General features: G+C 39.3%; 1 protein-coding gene across 2 annotated transcripts in view; it reads left to right on the top strand.

Moving 5' to 3' along the window:
* The window catches only part of LOC138195182 (inactive phospholipase D5-like), a 62,171-nt gene that overhangs the window by 35,692 nt on the left and 4,868 nt on the right, over positions 1–21,611 (top strand). For both annotated transcript variants that reach the window (XM_069144359.1, XM_069144360.1), the window contains exons 2-9: positions 4,835–4,971; positions 13,457–13,643; positions 16,018–16,126; positions 16,319–16,446; positions 18,380–18,577; positions 20,902–21,038; positions 21,198–21,363; positions 21,476–21,566. In XM_069144359.1, coding sequence (XP_069000460.1) covers positions 4,835–4,971; positions 13,457–13,643; positions 16,018–16,126; positions 16,319–16,446; positions 18,380–18,577; positions 20,902–21,038; positions 21,198–21,363; positions 21,476–21,566 — 1,153 coding nt within the window. The remainder of the gene's footprint in view (positions 1–4,834; positions 4,972–13,456; positions 13,644–16,017; positions 16,127–16,318; positions 16,447–18,379; positions 18,578–20,901; positions 21,039–21,197; positions 21,364–21,475; positions 21,567–21,611) is intronic.

Genomic DNA, 21,611 nt, shown 5'->3' with positions numbered 1-21,611 from the left:
AGCAGAAAGAGCCAATCCTTCAACAGATAGCAAGGGGCATGCTGGGAAGTTTGGCAGAGAGTTGCAGAGAGAAGGTCAGACGGCCTCTTTTTAAAACCTCTGCCTCTGATCTGAGCATATAAACATCCACCTTCTCTGGTATGGCCTTCACCTTTGTATGTCTGTGTTTGTTTTTGTGCGCAGAGAAAAAGCCAGGTAGGGAGAGAGTATAAGTTGTGGTGTGTATTTGTTTGTGTGTGTGGGGGAGTGAGTGAATCTGGCTCCATGCCATCCACCTTGCACAGTCTTTTTTTGGATGGACACCAGGGAGCTTTTTAAAACGGCCAGCGAGCAATTTCACTAAAGCATGTTATTTATGACTCTTTTTTTTAAATTATTTTTTAAGTCACTCAAGGCTGTCTTTGCTTCCGATGGAAGACTGGATTTTTTTTTTCATCCATGTGCCACCAAAATCAACTGTAAACAGCCAGAAAGCTTTTTGAAAGCAGCAACAGAAAAAAAAGTTTTTATATTTTAGCTTGGAAGAAGATCTGAGTGGGATTCAGAGGTTTAGAGTTACTTCTTTAGAGAGGAAACTGACAGTTTGCAGTGAAACAACGACAGTGTTTTATCATCAGCTGTTAAAGGGACAATTCACCCTAATTCTAAAAAAAAACTTGCACTCATTGTAGTTTATAGCCATGGCAATAGTTTTAATTTGCTCTTCATGGTTTTGAGGTAACTGTCCCTGCAATCTCTGCTTCCATCTACAATAGGATTAAATTGTTGTTGTTTTTTTGTTGCACACGGCTTTGAAAACTGTTGTTTACAAAATTCAACAGCAACTTATTTGTCCCCACATTTCTCTGAATAATCTACAGACTTCACAGTGAAGGGTTTGCAGCAGAACTCAACCAAATAGATGGTCATGTTGAAAACTGTTGACAGAGAGGTCTGTAGATGTTTATGAAAAGGCACAATACAGACTTTTTCAAATATTTTTTAAGGCTTTGTGACATAAAAATTACAGGTTTCAGGGGATATCGCAAAAGCCTGTCCATATATCATATGGGTTGCAAGATACCACTGAGAGTTAAACTGATCTTTTAAAAATATAAGCCACAAGTCAAAACTGTACTCTTACTTTAAGATAAATCACTAATTTATTTCTTCGTTTTACATTGAAGCTTTAGTTTTGTTTTTTTTATTTTCTATACAGTTGCAGAGTATTTCAGGTAATTTGAGGTATATTGATCCTTAGCTGTGCCCCAGTGTCAGGTAACGCCGTCCTGTGCACACTTTCAGTCTGACCTCTTCATATATCTGCCATTACACTCACCCACACACCCCACCACATGTGAAAGCTGGCCGACAAACACTGGAAATATGAGGAGCAGGCCGTGCTTAAGTCTCCTGCAGGTGGACCTTCATCTATAATTGCTTTTATTGCAGTAAGTCTGGTCCAGCAGATGAGTGACAGCTTTGATTTAACCTCCATTTACCCTGCGAGTGTGTACTGAGTGGGCTTTTTTTTAAGTGCAGAGAGCAGTGTTTCTTTTTTCCAATCAGGTCTGCAGATGTGGACGAGTTGGGTCAAGAGGTCATTCACTTTAACCTTCATGCTTCTGTCAACCCTGCAGAAAGCTTTTGCAACTAGCACGAAATACAGAGATTTGGGAGTTGGTTAAGTCAACTATGGCTGCGCATATGAAATAGGTATAATATCCCTGCATGGGACTACCAACCACTCCTCCCATGTCAGACATCAGCTCAGACAGATGGTTGTGTGTGTTTGAGAGTGTGTAGCTGAATATTCCTGCTACTTTGGTTCACTGAGGAGACTCCATTGACTGGCTAGGAGATTAATTTAATTCCCACACAGGACCCATGAGCATTAGCAACAATAAACACGCTAAAATAACCCAGGCTGTGTTGCTCACAGAGGTCGATGGTGTATGATATGAGATTTGTCTCTGAGGATAATGAGTTTAGCTTGACTGTGTACTAATGATCTGCTGTGTTCAAGGATAATTAGTTTTGGCTCCTCTGTCAGGTTTCAAAGGGATCAGGATACATTTGTTATAAATTTACAAATAGTTGGGGCGTTTCCCAGTAAATGGGCCAAATCTACTCTATATCAGCTGCTCACTGTTGTAAAAGTAATGGTGAGGACACGCTGAGGGTACAACTTACTGTGCTGTGTTGTTGGGTCTCATTCATAAATTTGATTAAAAACCTAAATATAATCATTCAAAAAGAACTGTAAAGCTAAACTGTTGGTTGTGTTATGACCTAAACACTGTGAAAGCTTATATCGTCACTGTACTATATGACAGTTTCATGAAAAATTCAATACGCAGTTCTCCAGGAGGAATGTTTAAAATACCTTTTTTACTGCAGATATTTTGACATTGAATAGTAGGGGAAACAGGTTTATTTACCATTCAATACACTTGCTTACTCATATTTCCCAATTCCATTTTTTTTTTTTTTATTCTTCACACGGCCAGCTCAACAGAAGTCGATAAACTGTGGATCCCTTTTTATTGTTTTAACACCAAACAACCACATATTCAAATTTCTAAGACTGTTTCTAAGACTGTTTCTTTAACTCAGACTGTAAAATTACACATATTTACATACTATTGCATGTAAAAAAACACAACACAAAATTGTTCCAGGTGAGGGAAACAGGGCTAAGTGGGGCAGAATCCAGAACATTTTGTATTTGATGTGGCATTTCACCACTTGTCTTTCTTCCCAGAGTGGTTGACAGCACATCCCAGGATGGTGTCACTTCAACCACACAGAAGAGTGTTCATTGAGGTGGAATGTTGTAATTCCCATGTCTGATAAATGCTAGATGTCTGTATCCAAATATGTGCAAGTTGTGGCCAAATACAAAAGACAGGCTCGACTCGAACTAAAAGACTATGTATTATTTTGTATTGCATTACATAAGAAAATAAAGCCTCTTGAAGCGTACTGAAGCATTTATAATTCATTTCTGTTGGTGTAAGGCAGAAACATGCACGCGATAAAGAAGTAGCTCTGTTTTTGTCATAATGTAATCTCAGTTTGTGCTAAACACACTTCAAAGGCCATAGTTATACATATTATAATGCCACCAGTTTTTAAGTGACAAACAGCAACTGTATTCCAGTTTTTGAACTTTGGAAGCTCTCTCACAGAGCTGCCTCATCTCTTCTAACTAACCTGAGCTGACAGTGCAGTTTAGACAGTGACACACAGTCACTGATTTGCAGGTGAAGTGACATGAACCCACGTCAGCATAAAATGTGTCAAATTAAGCACAAAACATACCGCTATGAAAGAAAGTGGGTTAACAAAGAAGGGACATGCAAAATAAGCTCTCTTATAGTCAAACATTTAGCATGAGCTCTGCACTTCATATCAGTGTCTGAGGTTTGTGTACTTTTACAGTAAGTTAAAAAAAAAAAATGCTGTAATGCAAAACAAAATAAAAAAAAATTAATTGGCGGGTTCATTTATCATCTGTAGCCTCTAGTTAAGCTATTTTATTTATGTCTTTGTTAGTGTGTTTTTATGACATGACACAATGCAACCAAAACCTTTGCACTGTTTATTTTTCTGTCAGTGCCATCAGGTCCTCCAAAGGTCCACAAACCCCGAGAAATATTTGTAGTGAGAAACAGGAACACTTTCCCTCCTCCTGTCAGCCATAATGGATCATGTTCTTTTTCCATAGTTTTGTGCCCGCAGGTTTTTTTTTGGCTGACGAGTTCCAGATATTGCATTTTCTTTCACATAATTGGTCACCAATACGCGCCAAATGAGCCAAACCCACATTTTGGAGTGCCATTCGGTACAAAGGGCAGATCAACATGGAAACAAAACAAAGAAACTTTGATTCAAAATTAAACTTTTGTGGACTTAATGTATTAAGTTTGAGGAAGTACATATGTATCCAGAGGATTACTGGTATGTGAATATGGATTGTGATATGGAGTCACAGTATTTCTAGAATGGCCTATGTTTTGCCACTATTTAACTTTTTTGCCATCTATTGGCTTTTAAGACCTATGGCATTGAGTAGGCCAAATTCCTTATCTCACAATGATACTGAAAGCGAAAAATGATTTGTAGATCCTCTCCAAAATTTAATTGGTTCTTACTTTGCCAATGCTACACTCGTTCGTCGTGCTTAATGAAGACCAGGCTGGTAGTTCTTCCTAAATCCTGCTGACAATTACATACAAAAATTGCACCTACGGTAAATCATAACCTCTTTGGCAGAGGTAATGAGCTTAATATACTGTGCATCACATTAAACAGCAATATCTCCATAAATAGCTACCATCGCTGCAATACTTTACCCCCGATTATTTACATAAAGAGGTCTGATGGTGTCGAGATGTGTTAGTAAGACCAAAGTTGATCACCTTGAGGGCCACATCCTCTGAAAGCAGATGGACTGAAGTGAGCAGTAACAGCTGGGACTCGGTCTCCTTCACATCCTCACTGCCCGTATATCACATGGCGACCCTTACTTCCATCTCAGCCATATGGGATCATTTATCTTCGGTATTTCTCTCCTTGCTCTCTGCTCTTTTCCCTTTTTGCTTTCTTCTCGTTCCTGCTTCTTGTTTATATGAGGACCTGAACTCACAAGGTCGTACGTGAACCTTCAACATGTTTGTGTTAAATTCTCCTCTATCATGTGATGACCTGCTGAGCTGTGCATTAAATCAGGTCACTCAGAAAGCCAGCTAACGGTAGGATGGGGAACTTTGGTCTTTTTTCTACAGTAGTGTTGAAGAGTAGAAAAACTCACCTTTGTAATCAATGTTGTTTTTCCCTCTCTGTCTTGCAGTCTCAGCAGAAGTGCATTGTGATCTTTGCTTTGGTGTGCTGCTTCGCTGTTCTGGTGGCACTGATTTTCTCAGCTGTAGACGTTTGGGGTGAAGACGAGGACGGAATCACAGAGGAGAACTGCAGCAAGGACTGCAGGTGAGAGCTGCAAAAGAACCACAAACACACACATTATTGTTAGTCGTTTCCAAACTTTTTGACACATAATGCTTCATCACAAGTTTATGTGGCAAATTAGTGAACAGTTCAGCCAAAGAGTGTTTTTTTCTTCACTAGAATATCTAATGTATAGCATTTTCAAACGTCTGAAGAGGTATAGAAATATCAAATATTTCACAATAAGAAAGCAAAATTGAAAGAGAGGTCAGAATAAAACAAACACAATTTGTTTAACGAAGACATTTTTCTTCCATTTTTAATCATCTTTTCTCTGGAGTCCTTTGGTGGTCCTGACACTCAGAACCACTGAATCATGCCGTATTAGATGTTAATATTATTATCAGTTCTTATTAACTAACAAATTTTGTCCCAGTTGGCTTCCTGCCTCCATAAAGAGATGTGTCGTTTTTCCAGTAGATCCGATTGTGCCCATTGTATTTTGTGACATTTCGCACAAAGCCGGATGGTGTATGGTATAGGAAGATTGGTTTGAATTAATAGAAATGATCACTTAACAGTAGAATATTATATCAAATACAGTCTTAAGCAATTTATTGATTACAATCTGTCTGTTTTTTCCTGGTTCACAATCACTCAGAAACAACAGAATGTATTTACTTATCAGAGTTTCATTGTGTAAAGCAAAGCAGACAAGAAAAAGAAAATACTTGTAAAACATTGACATGATTTGGGACCTTTGGTTCTCATAGCTTTCATGAGTTAAACCTACATTTCCTTTCATACATTTGGTTTGCCTCAGCCTTGTCCTGTGTGTAGTTTTGAATGTTTAGTGATTCATTCCACCAGCTTCCACTGTTGACTGTTTTAGCTCAGTTTAAACCATAAAGTGTTACAGTTCACAAGAAGATTGAGGACCCAAAAACACAACACCGACGCAGTAGGTCAAAGCAAAGCGAGTTTTACACACAGAAAAGGCTGCATGGTTCACAAGAAATAAGGCAGGTCAACGAAAACACAAGATGCACGCTGGAGCAGAATCCAAAAGTAGGCGACATCCAAAAACACAAGCGGGAATAAACAGACAGACAAAGAACTGAACCCGAGTAGCCACCGGCACTTACAAACACTAACCAACAAAACAATCTGGAAACTAAATACACACACACAACTACCTGATGGGAAAACGAGACACAGGTGTGTGTGTGTGTGTGTGTATGTGTGTGGGAGGGGGGGGGGGGATAAACAATGGCAGAAAATAAAGCACACATGGGTACTAAAGGTGAAGGATCCCAAAATAAAACAGGAAGATATAACGCAGGTATTACATAAAGCAACCTGTGTCTGTGTTGAACTGTTTAACTATCTCATATTAAAACAGAGGAACTAATCCCTCAGCCTGCTTCTTTTATAGTCTCCCTCTATGGCCTGAAATGATTACCACGCTGTTCTGGAAGTTACTTCTCTAAGTTCCTAGAGTCTTTTCAAGTTTTAAGAGTATGGATCCCCTGACAAAAAAAAAAAAAAAAATAATCAAAGAACCACCACAGTACGACGTGGTGGTCAAGAGTTAAAACTGCTGATCAGCAGGCATTGGGCTGATACAGCAGTCTTGTTCTCCTACTCTCCACTTCCTACTGGTTCCCCTCCATTAGACTCTGATCATTCAATTTAACATTCAGCCTTGAATTACTTCCCCACCTCTCTCGCTCTGTCTTTTCTTTATGTCTGCGTCCATGTACTCTCTCTCCCTCTTCTTCCTTAAATCAGCCATTAACAAGCTTTCAGAGAGCTCCCTCTCTTCCACTTAAGGCTGAAAGTCTAATCCCAACTTGTGTAGCTGAATCGAACTCTTCCTCTTTGAAGTGTCCCTTAAGTTTGTCGGTAGAATGAGAGATAAATACGAGGCCGAGGGAGGCATGATTGAGGAAGGTTGAGCCAGATGGAGGAAGAAGAGGAGGTTATCAGGGTAGATTTGGGGTTGCAGTGAGTGAGAGATGAATAGATTCATCAGCCACTATTGGCTCCCTGTCTGGGATGACGGAGGTCTCATAAACCCGAGACTCCAAACAAATTTCGGAAATGTGTGCTGTCAGATTTCCAAGACCGTGTGCACTGTTATTTATTTCCCATAAGCTGCATGCTGAACTTTTAACTGTGACATGCATCATTTGAAAGAACTAGAAGGTGTGTAATTAATGACTTGATAGAGCATTTTGCTCAAAGCAAGTTCCGCTGCAAAATGGGAAAAGTGCCAGATTGCGAGACACGGACACATTTATAATGGAGGTGCATTGAGGCTCATGCGAGATTAGACTCCTAAAATTCAGCAAAGAAAATGCATTTAAAGCCCTTTTCAGTCATCGGCATTTCTTACATCGAGTGCCCACACTCTGAAAATGATCCACTGATTAAGACTGAAAAGACTTCCCCTGAATAATGTAAATACAGCAGACCGGCCTCGCTCACTCGCTCTGTAGCTACTGCTCACAAAAAAAAAAAAGCCTTCTGAGCCTTTTAGCTGCCCAAATAATGACTCAGCATCTTTTTTGTTTGTGATGTTGTAATTTGGACACGTCAGCTGGTTGTTTTGTCATGTCGATTTCATTTTAATCTGTTTTTGCCTGCATAATGAGTCATGCTAATTATTTCACCTCAGTAACGAGAGACCTGAGATAGACAAAAAAAAAAAAAAACATCTCTCCCACTAATGCAGATAGTTGCTTTACATGTCTGGCAGCACAATCAAATTAACCTGATTAATTAAAAATGAACAGGATTGATATATTCCCCTGTGATGAGGAACAACGTAATCGATGATGGAAGTAAAACATACATCATCTTAGGTTTGGTTATTGGAGCGAAGTGATAGCAGTTTATACCCTCTCATCTGATCGTATCCAAATGCCAGTCTGATGTATCCCTGGTGTACACGTGTAATTGCCTGGTGTCAGCCGGCTGATAAAAAGGTTAGTATTGATCTACAGCTACTTTGTAGAAGGGCAGAAATGATGCTGGTGAACCAGACTTCTCTCATCCTCAATATCTGTGAGCAGTCGGCTGCTTCAGGACACACCACTTCAAATCATTTTTTTGTAAATGTGCTTTTCTTTTAATCAGTATTCAGGCAGCCTGTCATGTTTCCTTGAACAGACATTTAAAAAGAGGTGATTATAAGGTAGGCTCAGAAATCACAGCTACGCTTCTCAGTAAATTAAAATGTTGACATGTTTATAGCCTTTATATATTGTAAGCTACATGATCTGGTACAGCTAATTAGATTCAGGTGTATTCAAATTGGAAAATATTTTACTTGTGTGAGGTTCATCACTAAGTTTGTAGTTGGCTATTTTCAGGGATTGGGATGCACCTTTAAAACCTAAAGAGAGCTAAGTCATGACGTCAAGTCTGGGTTTAGCGTTAGTCTGCTAGTATGTTAAAAAGTAGCTTATGTACCAAAGTTAATATTTTGTGACTTTAGCAAAGTTAAAGAATAACTACTTTCTGTGGACAGAAAAAATTACAGCCCCCATTAAAAAAAAAACTACAATACTTTTGTGGCATTTAATGTGTCAGGTGTGTTAAGAGAGCTGTGCACGGCACCTCCGTCTTGTTGCTAATTTGCCCCATTGGCCACTCATGGTATTGCAACGGAAGAAATGTCAGTAAAACTGCTGACAGAACTCTTGGAACTGAAAACCCGTTTGGCTTTTACTCTTTCCTACCATGAATTTTTTATCCATGAAAGTTTCATATTTGTAAAAAGCCCCCCCCCCCCCAAAAAAAGTGAGTTTTATTCGAGGTCGTCCAATATGTCGAGGCCAAAAGAGGAAACACTAATGCACATGCAGTGGGCCGTAAGGCATGGAAGTAAAGTAGCTATAAACGTTTTTGGCTCTCACTGCGGGCGAACAATTAAGGTGCCTAAAAATGTCTACAGCGCTCAGTCCTCTATGTCTTGCTGTCAATACAGACATGTCTGATGTAAACGCAACCCTTCGACTCTCTCACGATATCACCTCCTTTGTTGAGGAGTCCACACAGCCCGTTAGCCCGCCAACATCTGGACAAATGGGAAATGGTGTTCGTTAAAGGCTGCTAAAAATATAAATGTAAAAATATAAACCACAATAAAAGATTATTTTTTCAAGAAACTACTGTCTATTTAAACATTTGAAGTGAGTTGCACAACATCTGTTCCAAGGCTGGATTTTAGTTGTGAGCATATTTACAAATGTAGTCTTGAATGAGATTTCACTGCCAGAAGTTACAGTTTCTGCGCTGTCTTTTGTATTCTGCAGGTGTATATTATTGATGGAGGACACTAACATTTTTTCAGTTAAGCTAGCACGTTCAGTTTGCTTTACTACACGTGCATTTAGTTGAAGCCACTGTTTTCTTTTACATAATTCGCTATTTAATAAACACCACGGGTGTAGTGCTATTTATTGAAGTACCGGAGCGTACGCATGCTCATGCACAAGTGCAAACAGGGGCGCGCAAAATGCTCATTAAACATCCATTTAAATTTATTGACTGTTAAAAAAAAAATCAAAATACAGAGGCCGACATAAAACAACAAAGTTGCAGCCAGTATGGGAGTGGAAATAAATGCAACAAGCCAAAGAAATTAGACGGCAGAACTAAACAAATATAACTCGTAAATCGTAACTCATTTCCAAGACTCAGCAATCAGTATCTGAACAGGTGTGTTTACAATATATGCTGTAGTGCACTGAAGTGAAGCAGTATTGATGACGATGGTTAGTTAGAGACAGCTATGGACCATCAGTCAAAACGTTGGTGAACACCTGGAACAGCAGTTATGACTGACATTAACAGCAATAATAAAAGAAGTACTCAGTTCTAATTCATTTGCATTAAACACATTATTTCAACAGTTATTTCACAAATAAATCGTATCTAAATAACAGATTGAACTGTTTACCCTGACGAGCCTTTTGGTTGTTCCTGAAGAAACTAAAATGAGCCGCTTGCAGGGAGCACAGCAGCAGCAGCAGCTCCATGTCTGTGATACCCATATTAATGTCTTTGCTGCTGTACACCCAGAGCTCAGGGCAGCTCATGAGAGGATGGATAATTTATATCAGATATCAGGAACTGACTAAGGCACAATGTGATTTTCAACACGATCCTAAGCTTTTACTCTCAGTGCTTCTGCAGGCAGTACCACAGACATTTTTTATTTTTTTGCAGTTTTCTATGTTGTTTTCTGTATGTCTGACATGTAAACTTGCCTCAGCCCTTCCAGCTCTATAATGTTGTGAAATACGTTCTGCTTTTTTGGAATAAAACATCAGGAGGGAGGGCATCCCCTTGAAGAGAATAGAGTGATCCAGCTGTGCTCATCTACCACACTGTGAAGATAAGAATCCATTGTCATTCAGAGTGAGGTTTTACATTCAGACACACACCCTATCTTTCTGTTTCACTGCATCATGTATGCACACACACACACACACACACACACACACCGTGAAGTTTACACCACTTAGGTATTGGCGGCTGGGGCTGAATCACACCCATGAGTGCGCAGATGGGTTACCATGGAGGTAACCAGTCATGGACAACACACACTGCATAAATCGATGAATCCTCTGCAGGAAGAAACAAGCGCTGCCTCCCTGCTTTCTCCACTTTTAATACAGAGAGCCGTCTGGCTGTTTGAACTAGTCAAAATCGCTATTCATCATACCTCGCAGCCATTAGAGTGGACTGAGAGGATTCCTCTTAGAATAAGATTACCCTTCCTCCTCTTCAATCTGTTTTCCATGCATCCTTGTTTTTCCTTATCGTGGGGTGTTTACTGCAGCTGTATTACTTTTTGCCTTCTTTTCAGAACAAAAGATAGTCTGCGCTTTGTGGTGTAAACGTAAATCTTCTCTAAATTTTCACCACAGCTCGCTCTATTGGTTTCTCTGTGCCTTTTCATTTAACTCACTGTCAGAGTTCAGTCCTGAAGCTCTGTGACTGACAGATGGGAGAACAGCCACTGAAATAAAACCCTCAGAAACACATATCAGCCAGCTTTACTCGTGATTATCCCAAACTCTGCTTCACTTAACATATCGACTGACATTCCCTCGTGGAGATATGGGCATGTTATGATCACAGAGCATCCGAGTCCTACAGTTTGACCCTTGGCAACTTCCCAAATCCTGACTTTGCTCTGCTTTAGCCAGGAATAAATTTTCAAGCTGCGAGCTGGCAACCGGCCTCTCAATGTGAGGCCACTACATTATCACCTGCAGCTCAAGCTCCCTCCAGTGTGCCCTTGAGTCAAAGCACTCGGTAAACCCCAAGCTGTCACTCGTTGGCTGGCCAGAAATTTGAAAAACAAAAAAGTGCTATAGGTTTTTAATATCATACAGTATATGTCGTAACAACGTTCTGCGAATCTTTATGCAGGTATGTGTTCAGATGTTTGGCCAATAAAGCTGATTGACAGTAGACAATACTTTGAATATGAATGTCGCTGCAAAGAAGCAACAAATTCGAACACATGAATAGTTCACACACATCGTAAACCTGACAGACAGGAGATCTATACAATCAGGACAGTTTCAAAGTGGACGCCTAAGATTAGCCAGTTTAGTAGCCGAACGAATGTGATATATTGTCACAATCTCTCCCTCTGTTCCTGTGTTATGGTGTTGAATTATGGCCAGGGAAGTGTTTTTGGCAAACATTATGACATTACGATGAAGCTGACCTTTGAATTTAAGATGGAAGTATTATCACATCCTTATTTTATCTTATTAGACATATGGGTGAAATTTTATCATAATTAGCACATAAATTCTTGCGTTATGGCCATAATATTTTGTGAGGTCAGAGTGACTTTTGGCTACCAAACCCTACTCCGTCCATCCTTAAGTCCAAGTGGATACTTGTGCCATTCACGAGAATGGGAAAGTTTAAAAAATGTACTGATCAATACTGTTGTATTAGCAGTGTTTGAAAAGATACATGTATTGTGAAAGAGGTTGCTTATAACAAACCCATAATTATCGTGTACCTGTTCTTTTGCCCCTTTCAGCTAATTGTTTTGGTTTTGGTTCACTGTCATCACCATACAGTAGTTTGTTTTCAGCAAAGAAGCTGATAAACCCACGCATTATACTGATAATATTAACCTGTGTTTCATTTTATTGTAGCGTTGATTAGATTAAAATAATGTCATATTTAATAAGCCGTAGACTGTGTGAGTTTATAAGTGCATGCTTTACCTGTTGAGCCACCAAACCAATCTGCACTATATTTACCATCATATTTCTTACTATGGTCCAATCCCTCCTATATAAGTGAGTAAATTATATTTTCTTGGACAACATCTTATCCAGAGACGTAATCGACCACAGAAGTGCAAGAGAATTTACTTCTTTTGCTGCTCTCCCTCCGAACAGCCTCTCCTTCCTGTTTTATATTTCTCTCTCTAAAATCCAATTGGCAGAAATCGATGTCTAAAACCAGATGCAGAGAAAATGTGGGAAGCATTGGAGCTTGATAATAGCCTGGTTCTGAGTGGCTGCAGATCTGGACCACAGCTAATTCAATCTGTCATGTCCAGCGCTAATGCCCCTGTCATTTTAGATCGATAGATAGAGATACTTAGGCATTCTGGTAACATACAGACTCATACGGAGTCACTGGATTTTCACAGTTATGTATGCAAAACATTAAAGAGCAAAACAACTATCAGGAGGAACATTTTCCCCATCATTTAACTTTTAGCTTCATGGTACATTTTTATGAGAAAGAGTACCTGGCTGCACTGATTCTTAAGCAGATGATTTCAAGGATATATCTGCAGTATATTATATTTCATGCAAACCAATGAATATAACACAGTAGATTGCTACAGCCTCTTTATACGATTTCATTATTGCTGCACCTATAGTATATTACACCAGACTGCAGATGACTATATTAAAAAATGCACCATGTGATAGTGAAGAGAGAAGTGTTTATGAGAAAGCAACAAGGATATTGCAAAATGTGTCACTTTTCCCCGACTGGTTGTAATTAAATCTGCCTTGCTGACATTTCTGCACATCAGCCATCATTGTTCTCGGCGCTGCCAGAGGCGACCTGTACACGATTTAATGATGCTTGATGGAATCTGAGGGCATGTGTGGTCTGGGAACCTTGATTTGTCTCATTAAGCCAACGATCCAGAGATAGAGGGAGAATGGTGCAGTTAGCCAATTTGTCACGGGGTAGTAAAACACGAAATATAACCTAATAATCCCAGATCTCATAATAACACTGTTACTAATGCAAACTCATAATTGCTTTGTGAAGGACCATAAATCTCATATTAATTTCCCCTGCACTTTTCCATTAGCAGGTCTCTAGCGAAGATGCTTTTGGATTTGCAGTTTTTATGAGGCCATTTCTACGTGTAGATATGTATTTTCTTTTGCATTATGTTTTTTTTAATTTTTATTATTTACTCTTGTTTTTTCCCCATTATTTCCCACAGACTTGTCCTCGTGGAGAACATCCCAGAGGACATCTCCTTCTTAGACAATGGCACATCGCACCTCCCTCTCTCAGCAGGCTTGTACAACCTACTGGACCGAGCTATCCGGGTCGTAGAGATAGTTTCCCCACTGTGGCTCCTCAACTCCTCTGATTATGAATCCAGCTTCCAGCCTGCTGCCAGACAGGTAAAACCACAGCAAGCTGACGGAGATTTAACTCTTCAAAATTTTTGACTATAATTTATATTTTGTGCACATTTGAAATTTTCCCTGTCTCCTTTTCTGTGTCTTCTGTGTCTGAATGCCTCCTCTACTTGATAGTCGGTGGTAAAAAGAATTGCTCAGACACCAGCACAACAATATAAAAAAACACTCCACTACAAATAAAGGCCCTGCTTTAAAAATCTCCCAGAAGTAAAAGTTAAGAAGTGTAACAACAAATGACAGTATGATATAATTGAACAGCCAGAATTGATAACCACAATATAAAATCAACAGCTATCCTTTCAGAGTTGAACTTTCTGGTCAGGTAAGGAGCCGATTGAGACTGTTTTCATGATGCCCGAGGCAGAGTATTTATTTTGGATTTGATCTGGATGTGTGTTATTTACTATTTTCAGGAGGGTTTGACCAGGCTGTGTACACGTACACACACGCACACGCACAGGCACGCACACGAGTACGTCAGAATTAATCAGAGCCTGAGGCCGATGATCGGAAAGTAATAGCCCCTTTCAGAGGCCTCGAGCCAGAGAGGAGCTAATGGCCTCTCAGCCTGCAGCAGTCTACAAAATTTACAGTACATTAAATTTTAAATTTGATACACAGCATATTCAATTTGATATACAGTAATGGCAAAGTTACAAGTGGTGAAGGTGGAAATGCTCTCGTAACACTGCATGTGTCTGTTTGTGTCTTCAGACTGTGAATGTTAATTTTGCCATGACTAGATAGATAGACAGATAGATAGTTACTTTATTAATCCCCAAGGGGAATTTTTTTTTTCGCTACAGCAGCATTTATAGACACAGGAAAGCAATAAAATAACAGTAAAAAAATATTAAAGAGACATGATTACATTATTTAGCACACCACATGGATATGTTTTAAATGCACACTTACAAGAATCTGCAGACCTGGTGATTGAGTGGTTAGGGTTTATGCCCTATGGACTGGTACCTGGTTCAGCCGTTGGCGTGCTGTCTTTGCTCACATTTCCGGTCCATCCCCACTGCTTTATCTGAGTAAAGGAAAACATATGAGACATAAAAAAAAAAATCTTAAAAACAAGTTCTGTAAACATATTATAGAAGTGATAAACTGAATTCTGAGACCCTTGAACTTTTAGCAATAGTGTTTCTCACACACAAATGTTAAAAAAAACTTAAAAAAAACAGCATCTGTAATATCACCTCAGATCATTACGAATGGAAGGAATTCAACAGATTTAAGTGTTTCATGAACTCAGCTGTGAAAAACGATCAGCCACATTTCACTGCAACACTGTAATGTGTTTGTTGACTATCTGCAGAGACGTAAAATGACTCTTCACTCCTCTCTAATCTCGTAAAGAGGTATAATTGTCAAAATTGAGGCAGGAGAGCCTGAAATATTGTGGTTCAAGCCTCAGAAACTCTGGAAACCAAATCATCTCAATAGCATATTCCATTATATCGCTTGGCATTTATACTCGTGTCCTTCAATCTCCAAATTACTCATTTGTAACAGCCTTTCCAATAAAATTGTGAACTTTCTCAGCCCAAACTGATGATGAGAGGGAAAGTTCCCTCCCGAATCCAGAAAGAAAAATTTTAAAAACAGTTTTACGGACTGATTAGTACCCGTTGTGACGAGGAAACTGAACATGACGTGTACAATTAAACTTCTGCGAGGAGTTATAGCAGTCATTCTTTAACCCCTCAATATGGTATGAAACAACAAACTTCCCAATGTGAACAGTGTGTCCTCTGAAAGGTTTGGTGTAAAAAGATAGAGAGTACAAAAGAAAGGGAGACACATCTTCTGGATATTAAAAAGAAGCCCATTTTACCCAATTTTACATCCCAGATGTCTCACAGCTTTAAAGGTCCTTTAGTTCTGTGTTGTTTTACGATAACTGCAATTTGAAAATTATTGATTGAGATTAAAAGAAACAAATTGGATGGTTGAGTCCCTTGATGTATCTTGTCCTTGGCTTTTATAAAAATGTGTTGTTCTAAATATACAACAGGAGGTACATTATTGGGTAGTTAAAATGAGATGAGACTGTCACCCTGACTGAAAAAGCAAAGAGAAGAGTGTCATCTAGAGATATAAATACTTGATCAAAACAAAACTCCTTGAAAAAAAATAAACAAGACATCATAGTATATAGCTGTCTGCAGATAAGTCTATGGCAAATGTAGCACAAAAATAGCACATAAATGAGTTCAGATGATGCCACAACATTTAAAAAATAAAAAAATAAAATCAAAGCACTTGGACTGGTCTTTTTCTTGTGTGAATCCACGGTGGTTGGATTTAATGTGACAGCCGTGGTATGTTGGTGTGTTTCCTCCAGGGCAGAGAGCTGCTGTCCAGGCTGCAGGGACTGAAAGCAAAAGGGGTCAAGCTGAAGATCTCGAGCGGGATGATTGACTCGACTGAGCTCAAGACACTCGCCAAATACAGTCAGCTCTCACTCTCACTGCTTCATACATTCTGCCTGCTTGTATTCAAACATGCTGTAGCTTCACTCTGTTTAGATCTGTAGCCAGATCTGTCTCTGTCCTCGTCTCACATGGAACCTCCATCTTTTTCTTGCTGCCTTTTATCTTTAACTCAATTCTCTTTCTGTTTTCACTTTCACTCTCCATTTCTAGATGCTGAAGTTCACTATATTAACATGTCAGCCCTGACCAAAGGCAGCATGCACTCCTCCTTCTGGGTGGTGGACAGGAGACATTTCTACATCGGCAGCGCCAGCATGGACTGGAGATCACTGGCCATTGTATTGTAGACCCACTTCACCTTACAATACACACAAATACTTATACAGAGGATGTAGCAGGAAATAATCCCAACCTCAGATCTGTAAATTCTAAAACTGCGCAGTATAACCTGTACAAACTTTACAGATTAATAGCAAATTATCCATGCACTAATATAAAGTGTATAGATAATGATGTCCTGGCTCAGACTTAGAAGTGCAACATAGTTCTCGGTTTTCTTATGCAAAAGCGATATAGCTGTTAAAAACTGCCTCATCTTAAATCACCCAGTGCCTTGATCATAGATCAATTTATTTGACAGATATAGCCAGAATATTTTGATTTACTGAGCATGTACAATACTGTGCAAAAATATCAGGCCCTAAAAGTAAAGTTTGTATGCTATTTAAAATAATAATAATAATCATTTTCATCATTTAACTTCCCGCAGTGTGCAGTAACCAGAAAAATCACATCAATATTTGGTGTGATGAACTAAATACAGAAGCAACTCCTCCAGGTGTTACTTGCTTGATGAGAGACAAAAAGGTGGAATTAATCAGGGCGGGGCAGGTAATCAGACAAAGGCAGGAAGTCAAGGCTCTGAAAAGATAAGAGATGTGAGTCCGCAAAAATAAAACAGGAAGTGGTAATGCTCAAAAAAAATTTAAAAATTTAAAAAAAAGTAAAGAAGGAAAACATGTGAGGGGAGCAGGTTGTGACACTTACAGCCATCTCTGCTGCAGGACTCCTTGTTCTTCCTTGTTCCGCCTTGTTTGTGCTCAGATGTATCCCTGATGGTATTGTGTAATAGTTATGAATCTCAAATGCCTTAAACTTTTGCAAAGCACTGCATATACCTCATGGGTGATACATCTATGTGCTTTAACTGTTTACTCATCAGTGTTTATAAAGATGCCCTGAATGTTGCATTTTGCGGATGGCATATTTAGATTTTCTTTCAGTCTGTCATTATGTTTATATAAATTATTACATTTATGTAAAAGTTACGAATCATATTAAAACACATTTGTGTATACTGTGTCTGTATGGGCTGCTGAGGGTGGTAAGTGGGGGTAGCTAATGCCATCCAAAAATAGAAAGCGCCCATTCTTTCATCTTCTTCTTCAAAGCTTAGTATATTGGACGGTTCATTAGAGTGTGCACCCTTTTCTTAGTTGCCCTCATCTATCTTTCGACATCAAAAGCATAAGGGCCCTTGATTTTGGACAATGAATACAAGGAGCTCAAGGTTGAAAATCGAAAAGCCAATTTTATGTTTACTTTGAATTTCTTGTAGCACCATGTTTGTTTGGTTTTTTTTGTATTTCATGGCACATAATAGATGCAACATGCCTCCTCACCTAGAGTCAAATGGCAAATATTAAAGTTATAATAATTAGAAGTTCTTTATATATACTCTTTCCTTTTTTTTATGTAAAAAAAGTTACATGACAAGGACTGTGTTTTTGAGGAGTCACTTTTGAGGGAGCTAGAATAGGGTGTGTCTAACAAGACTTTCGTAAGTAAGTGTAAGTTTTATAAGAACCAAATACTGCTGGGGGAGAACAAATATGTGAAGAGACAGAAATGAAAAAAGGTAATTTAGAAGCTACAAGCTGGGAAGGTGAAACTAAGAAATGCCTCTGAAATGAAAATGCTGCAGACAGAAAAGAAATAAACAGCGAGAGGAAGCACTGTAGTGTCTTTTCATTCTCTGCTGTTGCTGTGATGATGGACAGAGACATGTAATTGGATGAGAGTAGTGGACAATGTGGGGAAGGTCTATGCTGTATGTATAGGGGGATGGATGTTTAAAAGACAGACAGGATAATATGACTCCGAAAGGAAATATTGATGGACGTGAAGGACAGCAGTTTTGCTGATAATAGAGAAAGTAAAGACAACAATCACGAGGCTGATTGTTCTAAAAGGTTTGTCTTTCTTCTCCAGAGGAAGGAGCTGGGTGTGTTGGTATATAACTGCAGCTGTCTGGCTCTGGATCTCCACAAAGTGTTCAGCCTTTACTGGGGGCTCCAGTATAGAGACTTCATCCCCTCCTTCTGGTCCAAGCGCCTCTTTGCCCTCTTCAACAGGGACACACCACTGGACCTCACCTTCAACAGCACAAAAGCTCAGGCCTACATCTCTGTAAGTGACTTATCATTTTGGTCTGTATTGTACGTTAGAGTCAGGAAAAAAAATAATATTCTATAATAGCAATGCTTTCACAATTTGGGAACTATTGGTTGATACATAAGTATACATCACGAACCATTTTAGGCATTTGTAAGGAGGAAGGTTTGTATAAAAGAGTCCCCAAAACATTTAAGTGAAATTTGCTGTATAGTGATCACTGAAAACACTCGACATTTGTCAGTTTTCTGACTCTTTCTTGACACTACGACCATGGTTAGTATTTGTCGTCTAAAGACATACTTTACAGGCACAAATGTACCAAGTCAACCAGGAAGAATCTATATATAAGATTCACTCAAAAGATATCACCATTACAAGTGTCATAAAATTAAATGTTTAAAAGTTCATAAATCAGCATAATCACTTTTGCAATGCGAGGTTAGAACAGATGGTTCATGCCATTTGGGCATAATAAATGAGGAAAAGCGAAGGTGTAATGGTGACTGTTAATTAACGGCTGAATTTTGTGTAGGTCTTCTGCCTCAAGCATCTTGCCATCATAATTTTTTTCACAGCAGATATTTTTGACACGTCGCATCAAGAAAAGCACAGGTGGAATTAATAACATCAACAACACCTGCAATGTATATGAGCTTCATTACTGTGGAAACTGGCTCTTTATCATGACTCGGCAGGAAAAAGGCAAGGTCTACACACTGCTGTTCTCCCACAGCATTTTACAGATAATTGGCTGGCAGTGTTGAAGAAGATAAGTGATTAAAATGTTGGACGCTAAGTAGCAGTAAACTACTATAGGAGCACAGGAGTGTGCAGACCTTAACTACCTTTTTCCTGCTATGAAGAATTCTCATTTAGTACAGCACCTGCAAAAAAAATTTTGTTTTTGCACACTCGTACCTTTTTTTTTCTTTCACTATTATGACTCACCAGAACTGTGGCCAAAAATAACTGAAAAACTCATTTGCGACTCAAGATAAGAAAAACACTCAATAGTTTTACTACTTTTTCCCTCCATTCTGTAAACTGTTGAGTGCACCATGAATCAGAAAACTCAAACTATAGTGTTCTTTATTGTAAAGAGGGAGTGATTTTAGACACAGCCCAAGAAACAAACATAGGTGTTTAAAAGTATTCTGATTTACCAGACTAATGCTGCATCCAGGTCGTGTTGGTGTTATCATAATTATGAGTTTACAACTTGTAAATAACATTTATTTCAATGTCCAACTTGTAATTCAAGAGTTTTCTAAGAGCCTCAAAATTTTACTTGAAGCTTGATAATACTGGGATGAAACCTAAGCAATTATGGGCGCCTCACACCAACTAAATACTGTTGTTCACTAGGATTCAGCCCAAATTAAAAAGATGTGGTGTGAGATTGTCAGTGTACATTATTTTAAATCCCACACGGCCAACTCTGGTTGAGTACAACCATCTCCCATGAGGTGAACGCAGCTCAGTTTAAAGTTGAGTGGGCAATGTTGGGATTTATGTGACATCATCAGAAAGAATAGCAATGGTTGTCCTACCTTAACGGGTGTAGCATGATACTGTGGGACATGTCAGTGAAGCATTATCTGTACATGCCCACGCAGTCTGAGGGAAAGGACTAACCAGGCAAACAAATGAAAACACCTGTGTGAGTATGTGAGTATGTGAGTGTGTGTGTGTGTGGGACCCTTAAATGGAGCAGTAACATCATTAGTGTTATCAGCTTTTCCTGCTTCAACCAATCCAAATTCCTGCTGTGAAAAATAATCAGAAACAGTTTACAATACATAATAGCTGAACTTAGATATTTAGGTTTGATAAAAAAAAAAAAAAAGGGGATTCTAATTTAAAATGTGTCGACTGTAAATGTGTACAGCACACAACCCATCTACTCTGGAGGTGACAGCTCGGTCTCAGCAGGATCCTGTGTCTTTCATTTTGTCCCTGGAGATGAGTGATGGTGATGTCATCCTACCTGCTGCAGAAAAAAGTTGATTTGGCTCAGCTGTCCATCTGCAGAAGATTAATATCAACACAAAAAGCAGACTCAGAGTTAATCCTTCACAGGGTGCAGCGCCTGTCAACAAGAAGTAAAAACTGAAACTTCAAAGCTTTTACAAAAGCAACACATGCAAACAGACACAAACACACACACATAAAAAAAATCAAATCTTAATGCTCATTTATGTGACCAATAATGATCATAAGACCTGAATTAGTTGTGTTTCTTTAAAGAGGGGTACACAGTCAGCAGTTGTGCATCTCTCCACCCCCAACAGCAACACTTCAACAGATTGTCTTTGCCGTCTCTCCTCCATTGACAGAGCTCACCAGATGTTTTCATCCCCAGAGATCGTAGCACTGATCTCGAGGCCATTTCGAAGGTCATCCAGGAGGCTGTCCATTTCATATACCTCTCCATCACTGATTACCTGCCCCTCATCGGCAGCAGCACCCACAGGTCAGAGCCGCTCTAGGACTGTAAAGTGATTTGGCCGGCATTCATCATCAAAAGCTTGGATGTCTTGCTTTGATTTAAGAGTTTAAACTCTGTGCATGCCTCCATGTTCCCATCTGGCTGTCTGCCCACTTTTGAATGTATGTCTGTATCTGTGCCAAGGTACTGGTCTCGTATTGATGGTCTCATAAGGGAGGCTCTGATCCTGAGGAAGGTGCGGGTCCGTCTCCTGATAAGTTGCTGGGAGCAGACTCATCCACTTACTTTCAACTTCATCTGGTCCCTGAGGAGTTTGTGTATGGAACAGGCCAACTGCTCACTGGAAGCTGTAAGTTCAAGGCCACTGTGCTATTTTTTTAATTTGACAGATACACTTTATCAATGCTTACTGCACCACTGTGTGTGCATGTGTGTTTGTGTGTGTGTGTCTCTGTGTGTAGAAGTTCTTCAGCCCCAGAGTGCAGACGGATGGTAGTCTCCAGGGAATTAACCACAACAGGTTCATGGTTACAGACAGAGCCATTTATTTAGGTGAGCTCATCGACTACACTGTAAGACTGTGACCTTGTATATGCT

This window comes from Embiotoca jacksoni, unplaced genomic scaffold, assembly GCF_022577435.1.
Source record: "Embiotoca jacksoni isolate LCO1_2020_lvr unplaced genomic scaffold, fEmbJac1.0.p SCAF_12, whole genome shotgun sequence".
Classification (NCBI taxonomy): Eukaryota; Metazoa; Chordata; class Actinopteri; family Embiotocidae; genus Embiotoca; species Embiotoca jacksoni.
This window is presented reverse-complemented; position numbering and strand designations above follow the sequence as displayed.